Source organism: Delphinus delphis, chromosome 14 (genome assembly GCF_949987515.2).
Source record: "Delphinus delphis chromosome 14, mDelDel1.2, whole genome shotgun sequence".
In the NCBI taxonomy this organism is placed as follows: Eukaryota; Metazoa; Chordata; class Mammalia; order Artiodactyla; family Delphinidae; genus Delphinus; species Delphinus delphis.
The window spans coordinates 47,707,330-47,720,360 of NC_082696.1; the positions used below are offsets into that span (position 1 = coordinate 47,707,330).

Genomic DNA, 13,031 nt, shown 5'->3' on the forward strand with positions numbered 1-13,031 from the left:
CCCTCCTGTTGCCTGTTTTTTTGTTGTTGTTGTTGTTGTTGTTGTTGTTCTTTTGCGGCATGCGGGCCTCTCAATGTTGTGGCCTCTCCTGTTGCAGAGCACAGGCTCCGGACGTGCAAGCTCAGCGGCCATGGCTCATGGGCCTAGTCGCTCCGCGGCATGTGGGATCTTCCCGGGCCGGGGCACAAACCCGTGTCCCCTGCATCGGCAGGCAGACTGTCAACCACTGCACCACAAGGGAAGCCCCCTGTTGCTTGTTTTTGTAAGTGAAGTTTTATTGGAACACAGCCATGCCCATTCACTTAAGTACTGTCTATGATTGCTTTTAGACTACAACAACAGAGTTAAGTAGTTGTCAGAGACAGTATAGTCCAGAAAGCCTAAAGTATTTACTGTCTGCCACTTTACAGAAGAAAATTTGCAGACCCCGGAATTAGAGGAATGGCACCTGTTAGTCTTTCTGTTTATTGAAAATGGATCCACAAAAACAAAAGTAATTTTGCTACAGATAAACTAACAAGGTTTTAGAAGCAGAATTAATTCAGAGCCCAAATCTGGGCACTTAAAATGTAGAAGAACACGTGAGAAAACAATATAAGAAATGTTGGAATACAGAGGACTTTATGTGTAGTGTAATTCTAAGTTATGTGAAAGATTAGATTTAGAGCACCCAAGTACTGGCTGTTACAGAGGCACCTACCTTAGTTATAAAAGCCCTTCTTACACACAGTTGGAAAATAGCCGATTCCACAAAGTTTTGCTGTAGTGTCTTTAAAAGCGAGTAGTTATACTGTGACAAGTTCCGTGGCACTTTTCGTGAAACAAGCTTGTGCAGTTTCTGAATGAGACGACATCAGTCAAATTGGAAAATTCACACTCTTAAAAATTTTTTGAAACCTGTGTACATAGGCTTATTCCCCCAATGACAGTCTTTATCCCTACTGTATTTGTTGCCTTAATTCAGTTTCACATGACAATAATAGGGGGCATTCAGAAAGTAGGGATATTTTCTTTCTTTGGATCCACTTTACCTGGAAATAGCTAATATCCAGGATCCCAAATCATTTAGTAAGGTTTTGAAACAGCATAGCTTTTATTAATTTTATAAAAAGTTTCTTAGAAGAATCCTGTGTGTGGAACTCTTTGGAGTATAGTAGAAAAGCCTCTAGGCTGAAGTCAAGCGTTCCTCTTCACTAGGCCGCTAAAACCTGAATCCGTAACCAGCTACGTGGACTTTTATGAGAGAGAAGCCACTAATTTAATGCTTACAAGCACTGATTTTAGGGTGTTTTCTCACAGCCGAAAATAATCTTGAGTGAATGAGGTCAGGGTAGACTAGTTTATCTCTGAGGGACTTTACATCTGTATGGCTCCACATATTTGTGTGGGATAGAGCTGATGGAGGGGAAAAAATAAAAGTGGTCTGTATCTTGTCAAGATAAAGCGACGCTCTGACAGAACCACAAATTTTATAATGATAAAAGACAAGAAATTGTTGTTCATTTTTACACACTTCTCTTTCTTTGTTTAACTTTTGAGTTTCCTTTTTTTATCTTGTTTCTCATAATTTCTGTGACACTTATTCTGTATTAGAGCTGTTATGGTTCTGCCAAGAATTCCTTAGGCCGTGGTTGTTCTTCAGGAGATTGTTCTTGAGTAAGGGTGGTGAGTAAAGCACTGAGCTATCCCTACTGCTGGAGAACTACACGGAGGTGCATCTGTGTTGATTTAGTGACTACAGCTTTGCATGGGACGTTGGGTCATTCAGGGTAGGAAAGTGCAATAAGCTGGAGATCCTTTATGTTCTTCTGTAATCCTGATGGTGGTGCCTTAGTTGTATCAGAGTCCCTCTGTTTTCATAGATTTGTTTTTTCAGATATTCTAGGCTTTCATACCATTCCTTCTCCTTAAGCAACTATTCTGTTTTGCTGGTGGTTCGTTCAATAAATATCTGTTAAACACATATTAATGTGTTTTGTGCTGGATCCTGGGGATATTACTATCATTCAAACACAACACCAGCTCCCAAGAATTTGCAGTCAAATGAGAGAGAGAGCCCAGTAAGAAAACAGGTGTTTACAGTACAAAAATAAGAACTTGAGGAATTAAGGATTAAGGAAGCCAATATTTACTTTCTTAAAAACATTGAACCAGAATGGTTAAATGGAAAGAGCATTGGTTTTAGATTTTGTTGATCTGCTTTTAAATCCTGATTCAATTACTTAATAGGTATGTGACTTTGGGAAAGTTAACCCTTGTGATACTTGCAAAGTTGTACTAAGTTTTAGAAATAAATATATATAAAGCACTTAGTCCAGTGCCTGCTGAATAAATGATTTCTGCTTTTTTTTCTAAATCATACACCGTAAATTATTGTTCCAAAGCCTATAAATAGAAAGATCATTTCTCTGGCCCCTACTTCATAGGAGATGTGAAAAGAGGATATGGTAAAATTTTTTATGAACTTTGTGAACATCCTGCCTATAAAGAAACTATTAGAAATCAGATTTTATTATTATTCTTATAAAGCTTACCCAGATTTACATTATTAAGATATGGACTGTAAAACTCATATCTTAAGAACTTACAATATTGCTTGTGAAATATGCTAGTAATTTTGTAACCACCGGTCTTATATTTTATTTGTCAACTTAAAAAGGGGATACTTTTCTGTCTCCCTACCTCCCTTACCCCATAGTTTAGCATGCCAGTTACTTTTTTTTTTTGCGGTACGCGGTCCTCTCACTGTTGTGGCCTCTCCCGTTGCGGAGCACAGGCTCCGGACGCACAGGCTCAGCGGCCATGGCTCACGGGCCCAGCCGCTCCGTGGCATGTGGGATCCTCCTGGACCGGGGCACGAACCCGTGTCCCCTGCATCGGCAGGTGGACTCTCAACCACTGCGCCACCAGGGAAGCCCGCCAGTTACTTTTAACCAAATTGTGGTTTATATCCAGAAGTGTAATGGTTATAACCTTTTTTCATGAGATGTTTAAAAAGCATTCAAATAGATCATCAGTAAATTGATAAAATATCAATATATTTTCTTAAGACTCGTTCATCATTACAATTTGAATTTTTTCTATTTGAAGAATTGAAAGCTGCAATATTTAGGAAGTAGTATCATGCATATTTAGAAATAAAAGAGAATGGTTAAAGAATTTGCTTTTAACTGAAAATATTTTTTTCATTCCTTTGAGATTAAGTAACATAAAATTAGAAATTAAAATTGGTCTAACAGCAACACAATTTGTAATTTTTCAAAAACGTCAGAGTTGGTAGCTCAAATGAGAATACTGTACTCGGGAGGGCATAGATCTTATTCCATTGTGTGACTTTTCCAGTTTTGCTATACTTTATGTAATAACTATTCCAGATTTATTTGTTAATTCTGTTATAGCTGTACCTTAAAAATAAGACAAGCTGATGTTATTCACTGTAAAAACTGTAAATACAAGTATCAACAGAACATAGAACTATTTTCTATGTATTTTACATAAATCACCCTAAATTATAAATAGGATAGTGATCAAACAAATACTTTCCTACCAAAAGAAAAAGCCAGTGGAACAGAGTGGGATAAGAGGTGGGAGAGAAGCCCTAGGATTGTGTTGGCAGGGCAGTAGTAAGTGACAGCATGAGAAGAATGCATGTGTTCTTCCATCACTGCTCTTCTCCTCTCTGTTTGAATTAGACAAATAGCATGTGCCCAAGGGGAACGAGGGACAATGTTCAGAGGAAAGGAACCACTTTTATACAGCCCTGCCAGATTCATGAGAATAATGATGCATCTGCTTTTTGTTGCTGCTGTTGTTACTTAACCTTGTCGTGGATACATTACTTTTTCGGTAGCACTTATTTTGTGGGTTCTTACTCATATTATTTTCTCTATCATGGCTATATGGGATTGTCTGTTGGCAAATCAGCACCATTTACCCCTTCTGCACCTTGCCTGATGTAATGGCTTCCTGGAAAGCGTGCATGCTGTTTTTTTTCCCTCTTTGTGTCTCCCCTGTCCCACTCCATCAAATGTGCAATTTAAATATCCAGAAGTCCATTACAGACAGTTGATTTGTAGGGGTTTTCTTTTGATTTTTTTTTTGTCTGTTTTGATTTTTTTTCCCTAGTAGCAAAATTTCATTTTTACCCTTCCCAAACCACGCCCCCCCTCCCCATAGCAAAACTCCACACACTGGATGCCAAGACAGACACATTCATTGATTTATTTAGTAAACTTTCAGTGAGCTTTTGTAAGCTTCATAACACTGCGTTAAGTGGTATTATACGGCAAGGGTCCCCAACTGCTGGGCTCTGGACCAGTTACCAGTCAGTGGCCTGTTAGGAACTGGGCCGCATAGCAGGAGGTGAGTGGCAGGCGAGCAAGCAAAGCTTAACCTGCTGCTCCCTATCGCTCGAATTACTGCCTGAACCGTCCGCCCCCCCGCCCCAATTCCGTGGAAAAATTGTCTTCCATGAAACCGGTCCCTGGTGCCAAAAAGATTGGGGGCCACTGTTATAGGGCAATTCAGTGAAGTACGTAAAAGTAGTTAGATTGTGAGGGTGAAATATTCAAACATATTTGCACCAAAACTACTATTTAAATCAAACTATAATGCTTATATTTATAAAATGCTTCTAAATGTTCTGTTGTAAAATGTAGTCAATACAGGTGGCTTTAACTATGGGTTAGTTTCTTCAACCCTTCCCTCAGATAAGCTGTGTTGTCCTTAGACCATTTAAATGACTTGTATTCTGAGCTTTGTAATGTTAAGGTTTTAAAATGCATCTCAAGTCTAAACTTTACAATGTGTTACATTTTAGGTCAGAAGACATGTCTTCATCTACATGGCATCTTTCCTTACCTCTATGTGCCATATGATGGTTATGGACAGCAGCCAGAAAGCTATCTTTCTCAGATGGCATTCAGTATCGACAGAGCACTTAATGTGGCTTTAGGCAATCCATCTTCCACTGCTCAGCACGTGTTCAAAGTGTCGTTAGTATCAGGAATGTAAGTATATGATAACATCTTTTAAAATTTCTATTTATCTGTATTTATATTACTGTTCTAGTTAAAAGAAAACATATCCAATTCAAATATACTCTGTTCATTTTTCTTTTATTTCTAATCTAATGGAACCAAGGTGAATTTCTTACTGTAACTTTTTAAAGTCCATTTTTATTGCAATGAAAGATAGATGGTTAACAGTAATTTTTGTTTTAACTTTTTCCATTTCTCTGCTTCCTAGAACTGTAGAAATTTATGTAATTTATTCATCAAGTATTTATTGAGCACCTTTTATATTGGTGAACAAAACAAAGGTCCCTGCCCCCATGGAGGTTACATTCTAGTAATGGAAAACAGAAAGTAACCAACAGATAGAACATGAAATAAATTTATTTATTACATGATAATTAATGCTATAGAACAAAATATGTAGAACAGGTAAGAAGGATCAGTAGTATGGGGTGGGGAAGTAGTCTGGTGGCAGTTTTGTATAGGGTAATCAGGGAAGGTGTCATTGACATGGTAAATGACATTTGAGCAAAGACTTGAAGGTGAGGGGGTGGGAACAAAATGGAGGCCAGGTGTCTGGAGTGGAGGGAAAGGAGAGTGGACAAAATGAGGTTAGAGAGATATGACAGAATGGAGATCATGTTGGCCAGTGGGTCGCCAAAATCACTTTTACCTGGTTTGACAGCCATGAGAATGCACCTCTCAGATCTCCAAATACAAAGAGCATAATTGAACAACGGTCCCAGCTACTGCACTAAAATCCATTTATCATCCTGTGTAAACTGAAGCTGCTTTCCATAGGCTACTCCCAGCCATTGGCTAAGCAGAGCAAGGCTACTAAGGCAGGCCTGTTTCTGGGAGACACTTGGGAACTCTGGGACAGCCTTTCTGAACTTCCACTAGAATCACACTGCAATAAAAGACACTTCCACTCATCTGCCCTCTGTCCCTCTCTCCTTCACTTAGATCAGACCTGTGTCTAAGTCTTGTGGCTGTCCCACCCTCTCCTGAGTTCATCCTCATATTCTCTCACAGGTGCTTCCACTAACAAATTTCTTGCACATTTTGACATCTACTTCTTGGAGGACTCAGACTAACACACTTGAGAACTTAGAATATATTCTTTGGTCTCACCCCACATCTGATGAATCAGATACTCTGGTGGTGGGACCCAGAAATTTGTGAGCCTTTCTGCTGATGCTGATACATACTCAAGTTTGAGAAACCACCGCAGTAGGCTATTCTATTTTGCTCTGAGCTATTGCATGATTTTGAGCAGCCAGGATCTAACTTAAACTTGAAAGGGTTCCTTTAGCAACTGTGGGAAGAATAGATCATAGGGGCATGAGAGTTGAAACAGGGAGAACATTAGGACTCTTGTTTCATTAATCTGGGTGAGAAAATATGGTGGCTTGAACTAGGGTAGTAGCAGGGGAGTAGTGAGAAGTGGTCAACTTCTAGATCTATTCTGAGGGTTGAGTCCCCAAGATTTGCTGTCTGATTGGATGAAGTTTGTGAGAGGAGTCAGGTATGACTACAAAGTTTTGAGTCTGTGCAGATAGAGCAGGCTGGCGGGAAAGATTTAGAGCTCGTACTGGAACATATGAGTTGAATACATCTGTATGAAATCCATCTTAAATCTGTCTACTTCTTCCACCTTAATCCAGGTTTTCTTCTGGACCACCACAGTATCCTTTTAATTGAATTTCCTTCTTCTGTTCTTATCTCACTCCAGAGCTGCAGAAGTACCTGTCTTGTAATGTAAATTGGATCCTTTTAAAATCATTTAAAATCCTTGAGTGGCTTCATATTGTTTATACATTAAAATTTAAATTTCTGACCCCTGCCTGCCTCTGTAACTTTGTTCACTGTGTTCCATCCAGAAACACTGGTCTTCTTTCAGTTCCTCTGATGTGCTGAGCTCTTTCCCACCTTTGTACATGCAGTTTCCTTTCCTTGAGTGCGCTACCCCTCTCCAGTCCTTCAAATCCTTCACCTCTCCAGAGAAGTTTTCTCTGACTTCCCTCCTTAAAATAGGTTGTTGTTATTATTATTCTGTATCTTAGCCCATTCTTTGTTTTCTTTAGTACTTTACTATAGTTTGCAGTTATTTTAATTTTTTGTTTATTAGTTCTTATGTGTTTCTCCCACCAGCCTGTAAGTTCCATGAGAAAAAGGACCATGTTTGTCTGTCCATCATTATATCCCTTGCACCTTGTATGGTGTTGGGCACTTAGTAAACAAGGCTCAATAACTATTTGTTTGGATAAATGAATGAGGTAAAAGTTCACACCCATCCTATGATAGCAACAATTAGGTTAAAGATAATCATCAGCTTTATATTCTAATTTTTTTATGTTTAATGATTCCTCGGAACTTTCCTATACATATTCTCATTTCAAAGTTGAATCTCCAAACAGCCTAGTGGAATGAATAATGAGTCACCAGTCTTTCTATATGTTTGGTGGGCATTTGTTAAAAGCATAGCCATATTTTTAAGAGTTAGTTGAGTTACAAATCTAGAGACCTGGAAGCAAAAGATGAGCTGTTCAGTCTAATTTATGGCTGCCATTCTCTTTTTTCTCCCATTCTAATGTTTTCTATGTTTTTTTCTTATATAGGTCCCCTTTTCCCTTACCATGCATTGTAGCTTCTATGATTCCTTTACTCCTTCAGTATTGCCTACTTCTCTAAGTAAGCAAGTTGCATCTAGCTATCAAATGAAAACTTGAACAAATTTAATTCCAGTCTTCCTAGACTGTGTACTATACTGAAGCTGGGTTAAGAGAGAGGACCATGACCTTAGGCTCATTTCAGGGGTTCCTTGTCACTTAGCTATCATGATTCTAGAAAATATTCTATGAAAAGATTCTTAATCCATCTAAATTAATTAACTGAGGGTTTTTTTTCACTATCTGTGCTCATTTTTCTTCTCATTGTTATATTAAAAAACTAACTCCAATTATCAGATATAATTTTTAAAATATAAACATATCTACTCTCGAACTCTGCTCCATTCTACTTTCTTTCTCCCAGAGAGTCTCCTTGTGGAGAAATTCTTTTGGCAAAATCAACTAAAGTCAACAGCAGAAAGTAAGAATTGCAGGTTAAATTATACAGAGACTTTCTTGGCTAGAAGAAGCAGAAAACTGAATTTATAGAATTTCCAGGCTGTATTTTGGGGCAATAGTTACAAAAGCAGAATCCTAGATTTACAAAGAATTGTAGGGATTTGATAGTCTTGTATTCAGTTTTTGAAATTTATAAGATTCTAATTGTAAAGTCCTGAAGATTTTTAGCAAAAACAAAGCAAAGATAATGTGGACCACACCAGTGCAGATTTAATTCTCTTTTTTTTCCATTTATCTGGCTAAAGGTATAACTCCTATCTTTAGACAGAGAGCTATATTTATGTATATGAAAAATACCAAAGCAGGAGGAATAAAGAATTGAATTTTGCTGGTGAGAGAGAATGAGATCATTCATATAATGTGTGTTTCACCCCTTCCTTCATGGCAACAAAAATGGGGTGAGCAGCATCAAACTAGACAGGAAAGGGTAAGTGTTATTTAAAAAAAAAAATGGTAAAGGGTAGGGGATAGGGAGTGATGGTCAGAGTAGACCTTTCTGAGGAGGTGAGTTTAAGCAGAGACCTGAATGAAGGCTGAAAGTAAGCCATACAAAGGTTCAGGGCAGAACTTTCCAGGCAGAGGGAATGGCAGATTACTTGAGAGTGGATCAAGTTAGAAGGGGCTGAATTGTTTAGAATGGCTGGAGGAAAAAGGAAGAGTGGGTGTGAGATAAGATTGGAGTGAGTGGTAAGGATGAGACAAAGAACGTTTTAGACTTTTTTTTTTTTAAATAGAAATTGCTTTACAGCAATCATACAGATGGTTCTGACCTAAAGGCTTGAAATAGTTTATATTAAAAAAAAGTTGTTTAAATATACCTCAAATAATGACTCTGTTGCCAACTTACTCCTGTATTTGAGGTCTGCTACACTGTCAGACATGACAGAGAGAAATGGTGTCCTAATGAGGGTAAGTTCTATCTAGTGCCCATCATAAGGGGAAAATATTTTTTTTAATGAAAAGAAGTTGAGTTTATCCACCTAAAGATTTAACCAACCACTATTTATAGACAAACTCTAGGCAAATACTTTTTATTATTTTGTTTATAAATTCAGACCTATTTATATATTGTTTCTAATTACATCACCTTTGAAAATGGTAGTCTGTATATCAGAGTTTCAGATCCTCCTGAGATGATATAACATGATAGCCCAACTTATTCCTTCTTGCATTGAGGACTTGTTTCTCTCCCTATCACATAGATTTTTGCTTCTCCCTTTCCCCCCTCTAGCTGATACCCTGAGAAGAACCGAGCCTCAACATAAATAGCGTCCTTAGTAAAGCTGTCGTCTTTTCAATCTCTTAAGTTCCTGTCTACACAGTTTTCACAGGTTTCCTTTGATTTGAGTGTGTTTTATACACACATACACATATGTACATATGTATAACAGGTAAATTGTCTCTGCTTAGTGAACTTGTAAAATTAATAACAGAGACAAATAAGGAAAGTGATACAAATTCTGTCAACTAAAGGACTTTGTTGATGAACAGCTTTAGTTTTTGACAGAAAAAATGGGAAATGGGAAAAGGTATCAGGAAGGTCTCTGTTCTTCTCATACATGGTCTGAGTAAAGAGCCACTTTTTAATAGAGCCATGATGATTGAAATTAAGGTATAAATAGTTTGCTGCTCCTTTTTGTCCCTAGTTTTTTTTTTAAGTGGTATTTTTAAACTTTTTTTAAAAGAAGTAACAAGATTTTTTTTTTTTTTTTTGCGGTACGTGGGCCTCTCACTGTTGTGGCCTCTCCCGTTGCGGAGCACAGGCTCTGGACGCGCAGGCTCAGCGGCCATGGCTCACGGGCCTAGCTGCTCCGTGGCATGTGGGATCTTCCTGGACCGGGGCACGAACCCGCGTCCCCTGCATCGGCAGGCGGACTCTCAACCACTGCGCCACCAGGGAAGCCCATAACAAGATTTTATAATGTCATATGTTAACCTTGTGGTAGGTTTAATTGAAAAGTCTTGGAGGTTCTTTTGTTTTGTTGGGGGGCGGTTGGTAATATTCAATGTAAGTAAGACTGAATTCGGCCAGCTGAGTCCGTTTAGGACAATAAGTTGCATTATTTCATCTCTGATGAAAATAAATTGAAATGTCTTTTTCTTTTATTTCAGGCCTTTTTATGGTTATCATGAGAAGGAAAGACACTTTATGAAGATCTATCTTTACAACCCTGCAATGGTGAAAAGGTACAAAGATAAATGAAATAAAAAATGAATAACTATCACTTAAGTATTTTAATAATAAAAAGAAAAATCTAGAAGAAAGGCCTGTATAGTTTGTAGCATTATTAAAGAAAGAGACCATAGTATGTACATATATGTGTAAAGAGAGAGAGTCATAGCTTGGACTCTAGGAAGGATATTTTAAGGGTAAGGGACCTTGTTTTACACCCAACTGCTTCTTTTCTGTCTTAGAGAGTTTGTAGAAGTATATAAAGAGAGATGATTGGCTGCCTTGTGTAATAATCCTAGTGCCCTGCTAGCCAGACCAAATGTTCTATACCAAGAGAAATTCGTTCTTCAGTTTCAAAGCAAGGAGAAATATGTGAGAGTGAGGCCAGAGTGGGAGAGCTTTCTACTGTGAACTTAACCACTTTTCAGTACTTAAAAGATTTTTCTGATGAGATAGGTGATGTTATTAACATTTTTTTCCATATTGTTTAATGAAATGTATCACCATTTAGAAGATTTATATAACTTAGTGGATCTATATTTTCCAAATGACCAGTGCATGATGTTAGAAAATTATGCATGGGTAAAAATACTCCAAGTGTTAGGTAGACCAATAAGTTTTAATATAACAGAGTACAAAAAGTTCATTGATTTGGTTTCAAATTCCACATTATTGCTGACCTTTAAGAAACTACCACTCCATTGCATTTCCATGTAGTAGAAACAAAGATCAACGTTTACCTGAAAAGCCTATTCAGTTACTCTTCCGTTTTCCAATTATTTATCTGTGTAAGGCTGGATTTTCTTCATATGCTTCAACCAAACAATATATCAAAACAGACTGAGCTGAAGCAGATGTGAGAATCCAATTGTCTTCTATTAAAACAGAGGTTTGCAAAGATTAAAACAATTCCTCTTTTCCCACTAAATTGTTTTTGTTTTGGAAAATATAGGATTTTTTAATATATAAAACACTGTTATTTATGTTAACATATAATGGGTTTATTGTTGTTATTTTAAAATTAGTAAATAAGTTTCTTAAAATTTTCTGTTTTAACCTGATTTGGTAAGTGTCAAATCAAACAAAAGGTCTTTGACGCTGTCAATAAATTTTAAGAATGAAAAGGGGTCCTGGGGCCAAAAGTTTGAGAACCATCAAAATAAAGCTCTCTTAATTTTCAATCAAAGATTCTTAAAATCTATTCACAGCCATTCTGTCCTTCTCACTGCCTATTACAGTGGAAGAGATTTACCCCCTTACCTCTAAAGCTCATATTCTACCCTCTTTGACCTTTGCTTCCATCTATCAGTTATCCCCATCTCCCTTTCCACACCATTTAAATATTAATAAGACTCTGTGAATTTTACACATACACACATTCATACTCAAAGACATTCATACTTACAGCTATTCTCCCAGAAGATTTTTTTTTTTTGGGGCCTGTGTTGGGTCTTCGTTGCTGTGTGTACAACTTTTCTCTAGTTGTAGAGAGTGGGGGCTACTCTTACTTGCAGTGCACGGGCTTCTCATTGCGGTGGCTTCTCTTGTCACAGAGCATGAGCTCTAGGCGCGCAGGCTTCAGTAGTTGTGGCGCGCAGGCTCAGTAGTTGTGGCTCGCAGGCTCTAGAGCGCAGGCTCAGTAGTTGTGGCACATGGGCTTAGTTGCTCCACAACATGTGGGATCTTCCCGGACCAGGGATCAAACCCGTGTCCCCTGCATTGGCAGGCGGATTCTCAACCACTGCGCCACCAGGGAAGTCCCCTCCCAGAAGAATTTATCTATACTTTGTGGGTTCAGTGTCTTACCTCCCATTCACTCTTTAACTTACTCCAATATAGGCTCTACTTCAACCATTTCACTCAAATTGCCTTCATTAGTGACCTCAGTGTTGTTAAACCCAATTAACACCTCTTTGTCCTTACCTTTTGACCACTTGTCAGTGCTTAGGTACCTTAATTTAGGCTGCTTTGATGTAAACCTTTTCTGGTTTTCCTCATACCTTTCTAGTCATTCATATTTACAACATTTTGTTGATTCCTCTTTTAACATTGTGGTTGTTTCTTGGACATTTGTCTTAGGCATTGATTTTTTTTCTCTCTATATGTTCCCTTCACTTTACAGTCTTATATACTCCCATTTTTTAAAATCTTTGTGCATTTGGCTTCCAAATATATATCAGTAGCTTGAATTTTCCTCCAGAGCTCCTGACCAGTATATCAAATCATCTATCTACTGGATAAATAGAAAAGCACTATAGTTAAGAGTGAGGGGTCAAGTCAGAGAAAATTTGGGTTGAATTTTAGCACTTCCACCTTTTATTTGTGTGATTTTGGACAATATTTTGATCTAAGACCCAATTTCTCTGTTTATAAAATGGAGATAGTAGTACCATAGGTTTGTAGTAAGAATTACTTGAGATTAAGCATTTAGAGCACCCAACACAGTGTCCAGTACATAGTGCCCCAAAATATGTTTGCTTCCTCTACTCTGTTAACAAAATGATCCTTATCCTCATCCTTATTATCATTTCTAATATTTTTATAGAAATCTCCCTGAATATTCCAGTATACCTAAACTCCAGTATATCTAAAACTGAGTTTGTCTTTATTTCCTCTCCAAATAAAATCCCCAAACAAACCTGTTTTCTTCCAGTAATGTAGCACCGCCAGCTAGCTGCTTAACCAAGATATCTAGGCATTATCCTCAACTCA

General features: G+C 37.8%; 1 protein-coding gene across 4 annotated transcripts in view; it reads left to right on the forward strand.

Moving 5' to 3' along the window:
- REV3L (REV3 like, DNA directed polymerase zeta catalytic subunit) overlaps positions 1-13,031 on the forward strand; it is a 187,375-nt gene that overhangs the window by 52,271 nt on the left and 122,073 nt on the right. For all 4 annotated transcript variants that reach the window (XR_009521942.2, XM_060030078.2, XM_060030079.2 and 1 more), the window contains 2 exons: positions 4,820-5,009; positions 10,259-10,333. Coding sequence is in view for 3 of the 4 variants with exons in the window: in XM_060030078.2 (XP_059886061.1) it covers positions 4,820-5,009; positions 10,259-10,333 (265 nt within the window). In the remaining variant the exon portion in view is untranslated. The remainder of the gene's footprint in view (positions 1-4,819; positions 5,010-10,258; positions 10,334-13,031) is intronic.